The sequence below is a fragment of the Zootoca vivipara genome, chromosome 13 (genome assembly GCF_965207765.1).
Source record: "Zootoca vivipara chromosome 13, rZooViv2.hap1.1, whole genome shotgun sequence".
Lineage (NCBI taxonomy): Eukaryota > Metazoa > Chordata > Lepidosauria > Squamata > Lacertidae > Zootoca > Zootoca vivipara.
Genome location: NC_142596.1, coordinates 8,850,674 through 8,869,640, shown reverse-complemented (window position 1 = coordinate 8,869,640; position 18,967 = coordinate 8,850,674). Strand labels below are relative to the sequence as shown.

Genomic DNA, 18,967 nt, shown 5'->3' with positions numbered 1-18,967 from the left:
GGACCTGGGAAACATTCTTGCCCAACCATCAACATTCACCATGGGCTCTCTCACCCAGCCTAACCCACCTTACAGGGTTGTTGAGAGGGGTGGGTGGGAAAGAACTATAACTCACCTTGAGGTTCTTGGGAGAAAGGTGGGGGTAGAATCATAGAATCGTAGAGTTGGAAGGGACCCCAAGGGTCATCTAGTCCAACCCCCTGCAACGCAGGAAACTCAGCTAAAGCATCCATGACAGGTGGCCATCCAACCTCTGCTTAAAAACCTCCAGGGAAGGAGAGTCCACAGTCTCCCGAAGGAGACCATTCCGCTGTCAAACAGCTCTTACCGCCAGAAAGTTCTTCCTGGTGTTTAGTCAGAATCTCCTTTCTCGTAACTTAAAGCCATTGGTTTGAGTCCTACCCTCCAGAGCAGGAGAAATCAAGCAAATTCAAATGGCGCAAATGGAAGAGAGAAGCTTTGCACACAGATGGCGATGTCCAGAATTTTGAAGAATGTGCTTCTTAAGTTTCATTAAAGGGCTGCTGGGGTGGGAGAAGCACAATCAGCTGGAGAAGTGGAGAATAAAGGGACACCGCCCTGCAAAACTGGAGTCAGTCGTGTACTTTTGCACAATTGCAGGAGCCAAAATCCCCCGCCCAATAATAAGAGCTGACGGAATGACAACGGTCCGCTCAGATTGTGGGAGTCAGGGGCCAAGCGATGTGAGCGGGTGCTTCCAATCGCTGCCTTTCTACGGGGCCAGCGGATACACCAGGGGAGGCGAGGAAACAGCAGGTTGAAATTACCCCATAAAACACTTCATTAACCTTTAAATAATTATGCTAATAAATTCAAATAGATGCTGATTGTCACACTTTGCTAGGGAAGGGAGTCTCGGCTAAAGGCACTTTAAAACAGGACCAATCTCCTGCAAAGACAGCAATTCCGTGTATGCCAAGAAGAGGGCGAGGGAAAAAGGATTGGAACTGTGCAAACTCATATGCATCCATATTTCCACCGAGTGCAGCCGTCCTGTTTTGGGTCCTCCAGACTCTCCCCAGGCTATACCGCTCCAGCCCTGCTTTGCATCCTCCTGGAATGTTCTTGCCTGGCTGGAACATGTCCTGGAACTATGATGTTGCCTCTTGCTTGTCAGGATGGGGAGAGACAGAGAGCAGTGCACAAGTAGAAGCCAGCCTGTTTTAGAGATGTTGAATTTAGATGCATGTCTCTGCCCACTTTTGCCTCTCACACCACTGGCACACTCAGAAGGAAGCGTGGCCTTCATGATAAAAAAATAAAAGGTTTGCCACCTCTCTCCTATTCAAAAGTGCAGATTAGCCCTACCCACTGGTGTCCACAAATAAGGGGTGGGTGCTAGGGAGAAGGCTAGTGAACACATCTGGTGTTCAGGGCATGGCTACTCATTGATCTTGCACCAAGCATTGGTCTTGCACCAAGGTATACCTTTCAAATAGGGCTGAAGATTTCTGGTGTCCATCGATAGATACAAGGGCAAAATACAATCCATCCATCTCACGTGCACATATATTGTTCTGAGAGTATCCTGGTGTTTTGGTGTGTTTGCCAAGGTATATTTGGCACTTTTGTAAAATAAAATTAAAGGCAAAAAAGAAGAAGGAAATGCCTTTAAACATGTGCAGAGTGCTATTCCTTTTTCACCAGCAGCCCTTAGGGCAGGCCGTGGTTCAGATATGAGGGTTTTCAGCCCAACCATCTCCTGGTTCAGATATTTAGAAGGCAGCTAAACTAAAAACCACAGTAAAACTATTTTTTTAAAAAAACAACAACACAGAGATTAAACAAATCTGTGATGCTGCTAAATTTATGTAAAATGTATTCCCATCGCAGAATTGGAGTTTTCAGGTTGCAGAATGTGAGAGGTGCAGAATTTCATATAGAGCTCCAGCACAAATGCAAACAGACGCATACACATACACACACAATTGCACCTTTGCGATGCAGGGCTACCATAAGCATCTCTTCAACAGGCATGGCTGCCATACTGTTTAGGCTGCACCCAAGGTGTTTTGCCAGGTGTAGCGAGGCCCAGCCATTCTCCATCGCCATTCAAGTGGCACCATGCATTTAGCCAAAAGGTTTATGTTCCTTGAGGGACCCTCCTTCACAAGCCAGCAATTGCTGTGCCAAGGATAATTAAACACTAATTAATGTTACCTGCAAGTGAACAAGGTTACAAAGAGCTTCAGGGTGTCTATAAAAGTTGAGGTGGCGTGACGACAACTGGAAGCCACATGGAAGAACCAGGGAAAAGTCATGTGAACAGGATTTCACAGGGAGATCGAACTTCCGTCAAAGATCTAAGGCTGCAATCCTATATATTAATTGAGTAAATCCCACCGATCCATGTTTCCTATTGCAAAAACTGCAATCCTAAACATATTTACCCGGAAAACTGTAAGACCTACTTCCCCAACCAGACCCTCCAGATGTTTTTGACTCCAACTCCCATGTATGGCCAACAGTCAAGGAAGGTGGGAGTTGTCGTCAAAAGTTGGGGGAAGGCTGTTCTAAGCAAACATAGGCAGGACTGAACTGCCATATTGATCCAAACCTGAAACCCAATAAGGTTTAGCACAGGGCAATATTATAAAGGAGACCCTTTTTAGAAGAGAAGACAAGCACAGGGATGTTTGGCCTCTGGAAAGCTTTATAACATCCGTCTAAAATCCAAGATGCTCTATACTAAGCAGTCGGCTGTGATCTGAGCCAAGGAGTTGATCTGAGCCCACCAGAGGTTGTGAAATCTCCTTCCTTTGAGGTTTTAAAACAGAGGCTGGATGGTGATCCGTCGTGGATGCTTTGGCTGAGATTCCTGCATTGTAGGGGGCTGGACGACCCTCAGGGGTCCAAAGCTACAATTCTATGATTCTATCACTTATAGAAGGCAGTAGTATGGGAAACAGCCTTACTAGAAAAACTAACCCACAAGCTGAAACTGACACGGGGACAAATACGGTAGAAGAGGACGCCTTCACCCCGGTATGGTTCCCCTTTATCACACACGCAGCCCAGCAAGATAATGACAAAAATTTACCACCAGCATGCAAATCAGTATGGCTAACCTAACCCAAAAATACCCGCCCACCCCACTCACACATGAAAACAAAGACCATCATAGCCAATCACAAATGAACAACTACATCCTTGGCCAACCCAAATCTCTCTCACCATCAAAAGAACACAAGCGAAGAAAGAAAAGAAAGAAAGAAGATGGCACATACTACCACATGTGGTGGTCCTGCAAAAACATAAAAGAATACTGGAACAAGATATATGAAGAACTAAAGAAAATGTTTAAAATAACATTTAAAAAAATGCCTGAAATGTTCCTTTTAAATATCCTACCATCGGAAATAAATAAGGAAATAAGATCTTTATGCCTATACGCTGTGACCGCTGCTAGAATTTTGGTAGCTAAAAATTGGAAGAGCGAGACGCTGCCCACAGTAATAGACTGGCAAACACAAATGTTAAACTATATTAGGATGGCATGGTTGACAGATTCAATGAGAGATATACCCGTACAAAAGACAGTGAAAGAGTGGAGAGTGTATAAGAACTATCTTAAAACATATTACCCAAATAGCTCTCTACTCATGGACATTGAATGATGCTTGAGAGAAACAGAAAGGATTAGAATAATAATGAGGAGAAAAAAGAGATATTATTAATATAAGCCTGTGAAACATAGGATATAGAAAAGTGTGCAACAAAAGGGACAGGAAGTATCTATATGTAGATGTGATGAGTGTATTTGTTTTGTATTCTTATTTGTTCTGTAAACCTGTGAGGATAAGTTTTGACGAAATATTGGAAGAATAAGGGTTTCTTTTGCCCTCTTTTTTCTTTCTTTTTTTTCTTTTTTCTTCTTTTTTTTTATCGATCTTTTTCATTGTATCGCTGATTCTTTTTCCCCTCCCTTATTATTCTCCCCACCTTATTATTCCTTTTTATATGTAAGTGTGTATTTGTTGCTTTGTTGATTTTAAACAATAAAAACTATTTTAAAAAAAAAGAACACAAGCGAATAAAGGAGTACAAACACAAACAAAGCTGACCTACATATATTAAGCAAAACAGAAACATCGTCACCTACTCTCACCCCCATCCACCCTCCCATCCCCTATTTACCTCGTTTTCCCTCTTTCTTATTAGTGTCTTAACAAATGAAACGGATTTGCAAAAATGATACATGTTAAAATATGAGTGACACTGCAGACACCTTTGTAATTCAAGAAATCTTTAATAAAAATATTTTATTTAAAAAGGCAGACTCCCCCAAGCTGGTGCCATCTGAGTATTGTTGGATTTCAACTCCCATCAGCCCCAAGTGGCACGGACAACAGTCAGGGATGATAGGAGGTTGTAGCTCAGTTAACATATGGAAGGCACTAGGTTGGGAATAGAGAGAGCATCAATGCACAGAATGCTCGGCCTAAGCAAAAGAGACAGGCCCCTGTCTCTCAGAACTTACAAGTTTTATTTGTCAAGAGGGGGGAAGAAGAGAGTGAGTCTCAGCGGCGATTGCAGCAAGATTCAGGAATCATCCTCAAGCTGGTGCATAGCGCCTCCATATGCTGTGCTAATGGGGCCAGAGGGGAAAGCCTCTCTTTCATGGGCATACCCAGCATGGGGCAGGGGGGGCAGCTGCCCTCCCCAGAAGCAAAAAATTAAACAGTTATAAAGTGATGAAACAGGCAGCAGCCGAGCGAGGAAGGCAGGCATCCCGCCGGCGACACAGCCACCCAGAAGGGAAAGGGAATCCTCAGAGGGAGCCGCTTGAGCTCTTGTAAACGCGCGGCAGATTGGGGGGAGGAGTTTTGCCAGCGAGTTTTGCGGAGAGAAGGCAGGCGCGTTTCCCTCAACGCTGAGCTTCGCCGCCGCCGCCGCAGCGAGCGCAAAGCAGCTCCGCTCTGCTGGCCCGGTGCCTCCTGCACCCCTCACACCTGGAGCGGGGCGCCAGCTCCCCTTCCGCCCTTGGAGAGGGGCCAGTTTCTGGGAGAAGCACCCCTTTGCCCAATCAGCGAGCGGGAGGGCGAGCGCGCAGCCAGCAGCCCTTGAGCGAGTTCCAGAGAGGCAGCCAAAGAGCCTCTTCTCGCTCCTCCTCTCCGCCACTGGGAGGAGAGGCGAGGAGGTTGCCGGAGAGCAGCGAGCGCAGCCGGGGATCCCTTGGCATGGTCCCCATGGCTTGCCCCCCCCCCCTAGTTCTGATCCTGGGTACGCCCCTGCTCTCTTTTGGAAATTCTGAACTCCTGGGATAATTCCATGCAGCCAACAACATGCAACAGCTTTGCTGGCCTCTAATCCATTTCAGGACCACCTCTTCTCCATCTGAACCAACTAGGACCCTTCAATTGTCATCTGAGGCTCTTTTTCATGTGCCTCCTCCACGAGAGGTCCAGAGGGTGGCAACATGAGAACGGGCCTTTTCTGCAGTGGCTCCCTGTTTGTGGAATGCTCTCCCCAGGGAGGCTCGCCTGGAGCCGTCTTTATATATATATATATATATATATATATATATATATATATATATATATATATTTAGGCACCAGGCAAAAGCTTTCCTTTATAACCAGGCTTTGACATCTGTGGGCTTTTTGAAGGGGACAGGGTCTGCTTAAAGTATTCCTTTCTCATCTTGGTTTTAATGTATTTATGTGGCGGTTGGGGGGGGGGTGTCGTTTGGTTGGTTGGAAGTCACTTTGGGTTGCCCTGGACAAAATAGCAAATTCAATTTGCAACTACCCGGTAGCAAATACAATTTGCGACTAGCAAATTCAATTGATGATGATGATGATGCACAATTCAAAGTCCTGCCCATCAGTCCTTCTAACAGCAATCGCCATAGCTGCCAAGTCTCCCGTTTCCCCCGGGAAATCCCCGTTTTTCCAGCTGTTCCTAGCTGGAAAATGGATTTTTTTTGTTTTTTCCCGGTTTATTCTGGCGCGGCGGCCATTTTGGAACTGGGAAAAGCAGCATCAAAAGTTACTTCTGAGCATGCTCCACTCAGTTCCAAAATGGTGGCAGCGCTACTTCCGGTCTGCTATTTCTGGCCCGGTCCCTTATTTCTCTGACAGCAACTTGGCAGGTATGGCAATCACCAGGAGTGAGTGCCAACAGGGCTGTAGTCAAAACAAGACTGATAATTTGTAAACCAAGAAATCTTTTATATATCTATATAGATATATATAAACTCAAGACTGGTAAGAAATAGTCTGGTGGAAGGGGTGGTGGTTTATCAACATCCTTGAGGCAATTCAGAGGTTGGCAGAACCACAAAAAACAGGGTGGGGACAAGGGTTAAGGAGAGGGCCTTCTCAGTGGTCATGCTCAGTTTCTGAAATTCTGCTCCCTCCCACCAGCTCTCAAAGCAGGGCCAGCTCTATCATTAGACAAAGTGAGGCAGCTGCCTTAGGTCCAGTGTTCTGGCTGGACTAAAGGCAACGAGCAGTGGGCACACACATTAGTTCCTTGTCCACCAGTGGTGAGAAATCCATGGTCCTTCAGATGGTTGGGCTGGGCGATATCTGGTTTTCAGCATCAATATACCAGCAGCTAAATAATAATAATAATTTATTTATACCCCGCCCATCTGGCTGGGTTTCCCCAGCCACTCTGAGCAGCTTCCAACAGAAAAATGAAATAAAAAACTTTATTAAACATTAAAAGCCTCCCTAAACAGGGCTGCCTTCAGATGTCTTCTAAAAATCTGGTAGCTGTTTTTCTCTTTGACATCTGATGGGAGGGCGTTCCACAGGGCGGGCGCCACTACCGAGAAGGCCCTCTGCATACTGAGATATGCTAAAATGTTGTGACATCTGCGATGTATCTTAGCTGCTTCTCCCACCGCACCTTAGGGGAAGAAGAAGCAGCCAAGATACATCGCCCAGCCCTGCTGAGCAAGCCCCCATACCTCCCTGGCTCGCACCTCTGCCTGCCTCCCTGCGCCTTTGCCATCTGCAGGCAATTTGAGTTGGGAATACATCACAGCTCCCCAGCCACCACGATGCACTGCCAGCTCAAAAATGTCTGAAACTGGTATCATGACATGAACACCATACCAGTTTCAGACAATTTACCAGCATATCGCCCAGGTCTACAGATGGATTCCGACTTCTGTCTGCCCAAGCCAGCAAAGCCAAGGGTTAGGGACGAGAAGAATGGAAAGTCCACTTCTTCCATATGTGTCAAGAGTATGGGCAGGAGTCAGGCTCTGGGGCCTGTAGTGCTTTGCAGGACTGGGGCCTGCCTCAGCTTGTGCTGGAGAGGCAAGGAGTGGTCACTCAGGTGAGGCCACTTGATACCTCACTGCACCTGGTGGCAGGAGCTGGGAGGGATAAAAGCTCAGCATTTCCCTTCAGCTCTTTGCCACAGCAACGCTATCCTTGCCTGGTTGCCTGTGGCCTCTCGCTTCTTGGACCCTTGCCTTGCCGACGCCTTGATCCTTGACCCTTGGACCCTTGCCTTGCTGACACCTTGATCCTCGACCCTTGGACCTTTGCCTTGCCGATGCCTTGCTCCTTGACTCCCAGACCTTCGCCTCTGCCTTGCTCCTTGACCCTGCGACTGCCTGCTGCTGGACCCTCAGCCCTGCACCTGTTCCTGCTTCTACATCACCATCTTGCCTCTGGTCCTGATGTCCTCAGCCAGGGCTTCAACCGCCTGCCGACCGGACCGTGACAATATGCATCTGGATGACAGTGTTTGGTCCAGTACTACGAGGTACTTTCTCCTCTCCACTTTCTCCCAACCTCAAGCCATCCCTTTCACTGCAAAGGTTCTAGGAGCCTCCCTCCCCACTAAGGCTGGCTGGAATAAACAGCACCGAAAACTCTTACACAGAATCAAGACATTAATGGCCAGAGAAGCAGCCCTGCCGAAGGAGCGTCCTGTACAATAAACAGCGCTTAATAAAGTGTCCCTGCCGCCGTTATTTATGAGTTGTTTCGGCGTCTGCCTCTCCCATGCTCTTATTCCTGGAGCTTGTCACTAGGCAGTAGCAGCAGCATCCCAGAGCCCTGCAAGAGCCATTAAACATCCGCTCCCGAGTGCCTGCCGACAGCCAGCCAGGATATTTCGAGCACCGAGTTAACCGCAGCCCAAAAAATGCAGATCAACAAGGGCTTGGATCAGGCAACAGGGACCTGTTCAGAAATTCTGTCCTGGATCATGGGAGGGAACACACACAAAAAAAACCTTTAAAAAATCCCTCCCGTGCCCACGTACAAGGAAGGGAGTCAGGGAGAGAGGTCACTTCTTCAGCTTTCAAATCCAAGTCAGGGTGAAAGTTGGGGTGGGGGAACTTTTTCAGTCCAGGGGCCACACTATCTTCTAGATAACCTTCCAGGGGCCACAAGCAGGCAGTGGATAGGGGCAGAGACAGAACTATGCAGAGCAATAGTGTCCAGAGGAGGGCAACCAAAATGGTCAAAGGCCTGGAAACAATGCCTTATGAGGAACGGCTTAGGGAGCTGGGTATGTTTAGCCTGGAGAAGAGAAGGTTAAGGGGTGATATGATAGTCATGTTCAAATATATGAAAGGATGTCATATGGAGGAGGGAGAAAGGTTGTTTTCTGCTGCTCCAGAGAAGCGGACACGGAGCAATGGATTCAAACTACAAGAAAGAAGATTCCACCTAAACATTAGGAAGAACTTCCTGACAGTAAGAGCTGTTCGGCAGTGGAATTTGCTACCAAGGAGTGTGGTGGAGTCTCCTTCTTTGGAGGTCTTTAAGCAGAGGCTTGACAGGCATATGTCAAGAATGCTTTGGTGGTGTTTCCTGCTTGGCAGGGGGTTGGACTGGATGGCCCTTGTGGTCTCTTCCAACTCTATGATTCTATGATTCTAATTGCTATAAATTTTATGTTTGGAGATTTGGCTAGTTTCTCTACAAACACCTGTCTATCCAAACAGGGCGCTAGACTACATGGACCACTAACCAACGAAACATTAGGAAGAACTTTCTGACAATAAGAGCTGTCCAACAGTGGAACTGACTCCCTCGGAAGCTAGTGGGCTGTCCTTCATTGAAGCTTTTGAAGCTCATTCATTGGAGGTTTCTAAAGCCCCAACAAAAGAAGAATGGGTTTTAAAGTGAAAGATAATAGGCTCTGCAGATATGGCGAAGCTGAGGGCAAAAATAAGAGATCAGAAAGATGAGAACTTTGGTGGAGGTTCTTTTCAGACTATGTGAGGGGGGAAACTATACTCAAATGTAATCACAAGCAGGATTTGAATAATAGGAAGGAGAACGAATAAATGACTGTCACATAAGTTATAATACAATAAATGGCAGCTGTGGCAGCAGATAAAGGAAAACAACGGGAACATCACGGATCTAAGGATGGGAAGTCCAAATGTAAAAATAATAATATTACTGGTATATTGAAAGTGAATTGAAGAAGATTGGAAAACGTTTATTGAATATATGGGAAATAATCGTGTCCAGCTGAAAACGCTGGCAGCATTAAGATCAATTCAACAGTGTAAATAAGTTTTGGTGGATATAATGATGGAATACTGAATGGTATAGTTTTTTTGTAAAATATGCAGGGATTTATGATATGTAAAAAGAACCATGGAAAGAGAAGAAGGGAAGTCACAGATATTTTAAGGATGTAAAATGTGTATTTTAAATTGTGTACATGTATTTTAAATTTAAATTAAAAAAAGAGAAGACTATACACACAAACACACACACAGAAAACCTTCACTGGAAGTTTTTAAGCAGTGGTTGGAAGGCCATCTGTCAGGAATTCCTGAGCTGGGATTCCTGCATTGCAGAGGGTCGGCAAGAGGCCCCCCTTCCAACTTTAGAATTCGACGTTCTTTGCTTCCCTTTCCCCACCCGGTCTTGATCCTATGGCCGTCCTGAGCAACAGCCAGACCTTTCTCACACCGCCGCATTCTTCCCTCCCTGCTCCCACCCCACCCGGGCTGCCAGAGCTGACCTGTGATGGTGACGGAGGCGTGGGTCTCCTGCCGCAGCAAAGGGTTCCTCACTAAGCAACTGTAGGTGCTGTCGGGCTCCAGCACCACCCGCAGGATGCTCTGCACGTCGAAGAGGCCTTCCTCGTTGGCCACCTGGGAGGTGGTGATGTTCTCCGTTAGGTTGTTGCCACGGCCATCTTGCCACAGCACCGTCGCCTCAGGGTAGCCGGAAAAGGTGTGGCACATCAAAGTGACCGGATCTCCTGGCTTCAGGTTCTTCTTGTTGGGCTCCAGGTTCAAGTTGGGCTTAGAGTAGAAAGCTGGAAGATGAGGAGGAGGAGGAGGTGGAATGCTGCTCAGCCCGCAAATTTAGTAAGTACATCCCTTATCATATATTAACAAAGGTAACATTAAAAAAAACCTCACATTATACTAAATGCATTATATTGCTTGCAAAAAATGCATATACAGTGGTACCTCTACTTACGAATTTAATGCGTTCCGAACACACATTTGTAAGTCGAAAAAAATTGTAAGTTGAATCCCATAGGAATGCATTGGGAGAAAAAATTCGTAAGTAGAAGCAACCCTATCTAAAAATTTGTAAGTAGAAAATATCCTATCTAAACCGCATCCAAGATGGCGGACGGAGCTCTGTTCATAAGTAGAAACATTCGTAAGTAGTGTTACTCGTAAGCAGAGGTACCACTGTATTAGCAAAGAAATTTAACTGGAATGCTAAGGAATCTTTATGATCTTTTTTCTGTTTAAAGAATTGCAAATTGATGAAGAAGTGTAAGGGACTAAATGCAAGATGGGGAAGGGGGACCAAGACTCAGCCTCTAGCAATGGTTCTCAAAGTGCATGGTGTACCTGTCGGGATGCTGTCAGCGGCTCCTGGCTGACTGCCCAGGAAAGGATAAGGACAAGGGAAAGTTTCTTACCGTCCTTTTTTATTTCAGTCTTTACAGAGAGAGGCTATAGAACCCAGCCTCTTGGATAATGGTTTTGTCCTGAGTGAATTTCCACCCTTGTCTCTCCCACTTCCTCATTCATCACTTCTACAGGTGCTGCTACATGCCCCCTGTCTTTGAGCTCTTTGCTCTCCTACTTTTAAGGCTCGCCAGGTTCTGGGAGATAGAGGGTCTGGAATGCTTTCTAATGATGTTTCAGCTGGGTGTTGTTCCGTCTCTCCCATGATTTCCCAGCTTTCCCCCTCATCTGCCTCTGAGCTGTGTCCTCCCCCAAACCCCTGTTGGAAATCTATCCTGTCTTCCGCTTTCTCCTCCCTGGAAGGGTCAGGATGGGGAGGTGGTCTCCACCATTCCTCCTCTGCCCAGTCCCTGACAATATCCCTGTAATCACAAATTGCTTCAAAATGTGGAGCATTGAATTTAAGAGTAGAAAGATGACCCAGTGAGCTTCATGGCTGAGTGGAGATTTCAACCCTGATCTCCCAGATCCTGGTCGAATGCTCTAACCAGTAGAGGCTGGTCTGTTTGGGCAAATTGGGCACAGCCCCACCAGAACTGCCTTCCTTTTGACTTACAATCAGTCCAGGGGGTGTGGCAGGAGAGGGTGGCAAGTGTGGCAGAAAGATTCCAGGACAATCAACATTTAAACATTTCAGTGTGGTTTAGCATAATAATAATAATAGTAATAATTTATTATTTTTACCCCGCCCATCTGGCTGGGTTTCCTCAGCCACTCTGGGCAGCTCCCAACAGAGTATTAAAAACATGATCTAACATCAAACATTAAAAACTTCCCTAAACAAGGCTGCCTTCAGATGACATCTAAAAGTCAGATAGTTGTTTATTTCCTTGACATCTGATGGGAGGGCATTCCACAGGGCGGGTACCACTACCAAGACGGCCCTCTGCCTGGTTCCCTGTAACCTCACTTCTCAAAGTGAAGGAACTGCCAGAAGGCCCTCGGTGCTGGACCTCAGTGTCCAGGCTGAACGATGGGGGTGGAGACGCTCCTTCAGGTATACTGGGCATAGTACAGTATAGTATCAAAATATTATTTTTTATTTGCAGAATATGGTAAAGGTAAATGGGCCCCTGACCATCAGGTCCAGTCATGTCTGACTCTGGGGTTGCGGCGCTCATCTCGCTCTATAGGCCGAGGGAGCTGGCGTTTGTCCGCAGACAGCTTCCGGGTCATGTGGCCAGCATGACAAAGCTGCTTCTGGCGAACCAGAGCAGCGCACGGAAACGCTGTTTACCTTCCCGATGGAGCGGCCCCTATTTATCTACTTGCACTTTGATGTGCTTTCGAACTGCTAGGTGGGCAGGAGCTGGGACTGAGCAACGGGAGCTCACCCCGTTGCAGGGATTCGAACCGCCGACCTTCTGATCAGCAAGCCCTAGGCTCTGTGGTTTAACCCACAGCACCACCTGGGTCGGGTATAAATAATAAATTATTATTATTATTATGTAGCTGCATGGTTTTAAACTTTCTAGATGTCCTGTGATCATATTATAAAGTAGTTGTGTTCTGTGTTACAAATCAAGCACTGCTAGGGGCTGTTCCTGCTTGTTTTACAATGCATTTCTTATTGATGAAAATGTTGGTGCGCCATGAGCAAATTTTTATTCTGAAAGGGTGTCCCTGGGGGGGAAAGCTTGAGAACCCCTGGCCTATGGACTCCCTGAGGGAGGGAGGCCAATGGAGAAGGGACTTTCCCCAGGAGCCGCCACGGCCCCTGGGGAGCCCTGGTGCCCTCCCTCTCACCTGCCACCTGCAGTGTGACGGCCGCGCTGCTGTAGCCCTGGACTTTGACGAAGCACGTGAAGCTTCCCTCGTCCGCAATCCGGACGCGGCGCAGCAGCAGAGAGACATTTCCCCTGGGCAGCTGGTCGTAGAAGAGAGCCGTGCGGTTGGTGTAGCTCCTGCCTTGGTTGGCCAGTTGGTCCTTGCCTTCCACAAAGCTGTGCACCAGCCTTTTGGTGTCCGTCAGCTGCCAAATGAGGCTGAGCTCGTCCAGGCTGAAATTGGCGTCCGGGGAGAAGGAGCAGCACAAAGTCGCATCGCGGCCAAAGAGGGTGACCACGGGGTCGTCGGGGACCACGATTTCTACAGCTCCTGGTTGCGAGGAGGCAAGCGGGGAGAGAAGGCACACAGCAGTGAGATTTCGGCAGCAAAAGGGAAGGTCACACAAACACCGACACCAAGCCCTGGAACAAGCCTCATGCTCTCGCTCCTCTCTTGGCTGAATGGCCTGTATTAGCTGCGTCCTGGTTTGTGCAAACCAGAGTTTGCTGTTGGGTGCCAACCGCAGCTTGCACTCACTCAGCAAGCCAAAGTTGTACCCGAAGGAGCATCCTCACCCCCATCGTTCTGCTGAGGTCCAGCTCCGAGGGCCTTCTGGTGATTCCCTCCCTGTGAGAAGTGAGGTTATAGGGAACCAGGCAGAGGGCCTTCTTGGTGGTGGTGCCCGCCCTGTGGAACACCCATCAGATGTCAAGGAAATAAGCAACTATCTGACTTTTAGAAGACATCTGAAGGCAACCCTGTTTAGGAAAGTTTTCAATCTTTGATGTTTTATCGTGTTTTTAATATTCTGTTGTGAGCCGCCCAGAGTGGCTGGGGAAATAAATAAATTATTATTATTATTATTATTAATTATTATCATTATTATTATTATTATTATTCTCGCTTGGCAGGGTGAGGGGCAAAGGAGAGCAAAAGAGCCCAATTGTGCTCCTTCTGGGGTAGTTTGTCCATCTTTGGTCCCCACCCTGCACTCAGCTCTTGCCTGTGGCTTCCAGAAACTGTCAGCATGAGACAGCGGCCACACCCAGGAAACGGCTTCAACTGGATGGCAAAACCAGGTAAGGGTGGCTGATGGGTCTCCAGCCCTTGGTGAGATAGGGACTTCTCCTGAATGCGAAGACATGCTCTAGTGCAGGCACCCCCAAACTCGGCCCTAGCTAACAGGACCAGTGGTCAGGGATGAAGGGAAGTGTAGTCCCAAAACATCTGGAGGGCCGAGTTTGGGGGTGCCTGCTCTAGTGGATTAAGCGGACAAGATCAATAGCGGGTCCAATGGTCAAGAAGGCAGTTTCTGCACATGCTGTAGAGGGATGTGAGGGGCAGCATACCTGCCAAGTTGCTGTCAGAGAAATAAGGGACCGGGCCGGAAATAGCAGACCGGAAGTAGCGCTGCCGCCATTTTGGAACTGGGCGGAACATGCTCAGAAGTGACTTTTGATGCTGCTTTGCCCAGTTCCAAAATGGCCGCCGCGCCAGAAGTCGCACTGCAGCCATTTTGGAACTGGGCAGAGCAGCATCAAAAGTCGCTTCTGAGCATGTTCTGCCCAGTTCCAAAATGGCCGCCGTGCCAGAATAAACCGGGGGAAAACAAAAGAAATCCGTTTTTTCAACTAGGAACAGCTGGAAAAACGGGGATTTCCCGGGGAAAACGGGAGACTTGGCAGCTATGAGGGGCAGACAGGGCTCATGAACCTGGAAAGGTACTCCATCTAGGAGAAGGAAAACTCTGGTCCTAAACCTCCGCTGCTTGGTGAGATATCTTCAGGAGAAGAAAAGGGTAAGGACTAAAACCTACACAAATCCATAGGGGAGTCCCTAAAACAGTCGGATGGCGCTTCATGCGCCTCCTTCCAGCAACGTCTGCAGCCAAGCTGTTGCCAGATGCATTGCTCTGCATTCCATTGGACCACACCAGTAAGCCCATCATCTGGGCTGCCTAAGACCTGCTTGCATTGATACTGAGCAAACGGTATGACCCTTTTGGCTCCAGAAGACAGCACTAGGACCAAAAGGAGCCAGGAGCCATGGCGGAGCACTGCTGCCCCCTGCTGTCCAGCAGGAGGTGTTGCAACTTATTCCTGATCATTATTATTTTTTTAAAAAAAATGAACCAGCATGGGGACTAGACACTGACAATAGCATTAATTGCAGGTGCAAAGCCCACAGCCATCTTCCATCAATCAAGTACGGGTGACAGCAACAAGCAAAGGCTCGAGGTTTCTTTTGCAGGATATATCTGCCCTCTCTTTTCTGTACCAGATGGAGGGGAGGCCTTAAAAAAAGGACAGTGTCAGACAAAAACTAACAAAGAGTTCTGCTGGGTCAGACGCAAGGCCTGCCCAAGCCTACCATCCCACAGGGGGCAAACAGAGTCCTCTAAAAATCCCACCTATGCACACTCACACAGGGAAACTGGTATTCATTGGTACACTGCCTTTGAACACAGAGTCTCTATTCAGCCATTGCGGTTAAAATCCATACACTGACCTAGAATCCTAGAATTGCAGACTTGGAAGGGACCCTAGGGATCATCTAGTCCAACCCCCTGCAATGCAGGAACAGGCAGCTGTCCCATATGGGGATCGAACCTGCAATCTTGGCATTATCAGCACCATGCTCTAACCAACAGAGCTCTCCTCTGGGAATTCATCTAATTGTGCCACCTGAGTAAGAGCACTGCAGCAGAGGCTAGGAACCTTTTTCAGAACAAGGGACGCTTTTCTTTCTGGGCAACCTTTTGGGGGCCACATGCTGGGGTGGGCAGGGCCGGAGGTAAAAGTGGGTATACAAAGGATGTATACTTTATCTGTCCACCTTTGATTGCCTAGACAATGGGCGATGGTTTTAATTTCTATAGCAAAGGTGTCAATGGACCTTAAATTACAACTTATAGAACAAAAACACAATTTTTAGAATTTATTGGACTCCACTACATTGGTATAGAACAGGACTGTCTAGGACAGCATTTTATTGGAGATGTAATAAGGATAATGCTTCTTTAAAACAGGTTTTTACAACGACCTGCACTTACTAAGTCTTGGGAGAACGTAGTGGATTATATAAATATGACTGTGCGAAAAAGCTAAAATTTTCAGAGGATATTCTTATTTTGAGCTATATACCCACAATATGGTATTTGACAACTGGACAACGTAAATGGATTCTCTGTGCCCTTACCACGGCCAAAAGACCAATATTGCTGCATTGGAAATAATGCACCTTGTGATAATTAATTCCATAGTTCAATCATGCACTGTGTGACCAGAGCAGAGGCATGTTCTCCAGCAAAACTGTGGTAAGTTCAGAAGCAACGGCCTATGCAAATACACCCAAATACAGAAATATTTCTCAAAGAAACAGTGATTGTTTAATCTGAAATCATGGGGAACCTTTTCCGTTCCCCTGGTGAGCAGGGTTGAGAGTAAGGAAGCACAGGCGTCTGACTACCCACAGTGCTTATTACTAAACAGGCTTGTTATTGTTTCTAAGCAATTCCGAGTTTGACTTCCCCTGAGCTGCCTTATTATGCAGCGGGGGGAGAGGGTGACTGGAAATTCCTTCATTTGCACACTAGATGTCACCCTTGCTCTGATTTTATGAATCCAGTCGCTGCAAAAGGAACCTGAGTGGTGCATTGTCTATCTGTGCTGGGCGTCATGAAAGAAAATCACAGGCTGAACATCATTGCAGAGTACGACTACTCGTGTGTGTGTGTGTGTGTGTGTGTGTGTGTGTGTGTGTGTGTGTATCCCGGACAGATCCCAAATTTACACAAAAACCCAGTCATACAGTTAACTGAACATCAGAAGCTGCCTTCTGCAGACTCAGACCACTGGTCCACCTAGTTCAGTGGTGCCTGCACTGACTGGCAGCATCTCCCCAGCCCTACCTGGAGATGCCAGGGATTGGACCTGGGGCGTTCTGCATGCAAAGCAGATGCTCTACCCCTGAGTGTCAGGGGTCAGAACGGAGACTTGGAGACTGGAAGCCAGATTTTTATTCAAGACCAGGGTTCCCCAAACTTAGGCCCGGGGGCTGGATGCGGCCCAATCAGCTTCTAAATCCGGCCCGCGGACAGTCCCGGAATCAGCATGTTTTTACATGAGTAGAATGTGTCTTTTTATTTAAAATGCATTTCTGGGTTATTTGTGGGGCATAGGAATTCTCTCTCTCTCTTTTTTCAAAATATAGTCTGCCCGCCCCCCCACAAGGTCTGAGGGACAGTGGACTGGCCCCCTGCTGAAAAAGTTTGCTGGTGCCTGTTCAAGACAATAGCACACAAGCAGAGAGCATGCAGGGGACGTTGCCAAGACTAGCTCTCGGCTCCTCCTAAGGTAAAGGTAAAGGGGCCCCTGACCATCAGGTCCAGTCCTGTCCAACTCTGGGGTTGCGGCGCTCATCTCGCTCTATAGGCCGAGGGAGCCAGCGTTTGTCCGCAGACAGCTTCCGGGTCATGTGGCCAGCATGACAAAGCTGCTTCTGGCGAACCAGAGCAGCGCACGGAAACGCTGTTTACCTTCCCGCCTGAGCGGTCCCTATTTATCAACTTGCACTTTGATGTGCTTTCGAACTGCTAGGTGGGCAGGAGCTGGGACCGAGCAATGGGAGCTCACCCCGTTGCAGGGATTCGAACTGTCGACCTTCTGATCAGCAAGCCCTAGACTCTGTGATTTAACCCACAGCGCCACCTGGGTCCCCTCGGCCCCTCCTGCTTCCGCCTAAATCTCCGCCTCTAGGTGTCTCCCAAGCCAGCGTAAACTCCAGTGAGGAGGGCTCCCCCTTGGGCTTTCTGAGCTTTCTATTCAGCTCCATGCAAAACCCTGTGTAATATTCCTTTCCAACCTGGGAAAGGAGAAGAGGGAGGGATCATGGGCTGTTGCTGAGTGGTTAGAGCATCTCCTCTGCATGCAGAAGGCTGCAAGCCACACTTAGTACCTTTGCCTGGAGTTCCTCAGTCCTGAGTTAATGTAGGAAGCTATTTTGCACTGAATCAGGCTCATGAGCCACCGAACCCAGTACAGTGGTACCTCGGCTCTCAAACTTAATCCCTTCCGGAAGTCCATTCCAAAACCAAAGCGTTCCAAAACCAAGGCGCACTTTCCCACAGAAAGTAATGCAAAATGGATTAATCCATTCCAGACTTTTAAAAACAACCCCTAAAACAGCAATTTAACATGGATTTTACTATCTAATGAGATCACTGATCCATAAAAAAGCAATAAAAAATAAAAAGCAATATCAATGTACTGCACTATAAAATAAATAGGAGAGTATAGCAGATGATAAAAATAATAATAATAAAAATCTTACCTGCACTGATGATGGTCATTGTTTGGATGGGGGGCTTTTATCCATTTCCGCAGTCACACACTCAATCAATCAATCAATCAATCAGTAGCTGAAAAGGGTTCCGCACAGTCACAAAAACGCAAAATAAATAGCAAAAACAAAAGCGCCAAACTTGATCTGTTCCGGAAGTCCGTTTGACTTCCGAAATGTTCAAAAACCAAGGCGATTGGTGCAGGCGCCCCGGAAACAATAGCCAACAGCCACATCAGACATTCGGCTTCCGAAAAACGTTCGAAAACCGGAACACTTACTTCCAGGTTTTCGGCGTTTGAGAACCAAGGTGCCACTGTATTGTTTACTCTGACTGGCAGCCAAACTCCGGCCCTCCAGATGTTTTGAGACTACAATTCCCATCATCCCTGACCACTGGTCCTGTTAGCTAGGGATGATGGGAATTGTAGTTCCAAAACATCTGGAGGGGCAGTTTGCCTATGCCTGCCTATGCCAGGGTCTCAGATGAGAGACTCTCTCATCCCTGGCCACCTATGAGCCAGCGGACAAGCCTAAGGCTAAAGAGAGCAGGGCATGGTCAGACAACCTCAATTTCCCCTCTCTTCCAGCCTGCAAAATCCTGGAAACATTTTGAAATATGTGTGAAGGTCTGGGTCTCACTCCCGAAAATCAGAGGCCCCTGAATCCAGGACAGAATCTTGCAACCCACAAGCACCCCTACCCCTTACCAGCCAGAGCTGACAGCAGAAGACCAGCGATCCACAACCGGAAGCACATCTTTCTTGCAATGTTTGTTCCCCTACGGACCAGAACGCTGGGATGCAATTTTAGTGAGAGCAAATCTTCACACCTTCCTAGGAGGAAAAAAAGGGGGGGAAGCATGAATGCCGACTCCATCTCTGGATTAGTCAGCTCCTTTTGATAACC

The 18,967-nt window shown here is 47.5% G+C and overlaps 1 protein-coding gene across 3 annotated transcripts in view; it reads right to left on the bottom strand.

Moving 5' to 3' along the window:
• CD276 (CD276 molecule) overlaps positions 1–18,967 on the bottom strand; it is a 45,346-nt gene that overhangs the window by 11,831 nt on the left and 14,548 nt on the right. For all 3 annotated transcript variants that reach the window (XM_035131439.3, XM_088656476.1, XM_088656475.1), the window contains 3 exons: positions 18,769–18,894; positions 12,698–13,048; positions 9,979–10,278 (listed from right to left, as the gene is read on the bottom strand). In XM_035131439.3, coding sequence (XP_034987330.1) covers positions 9,979–10,278; positions 12,698–13,048; positions 18,769–18,817 — 700 coding nt within the window. In that variant the 5' untranslated portion in view covers positions 18,818–18,894. The remainder of the gene's footprint in view (positions 1–9,978; positions 10,279–12,697; positions 13,049–18,768; positions 18,895–18,967) is intronic.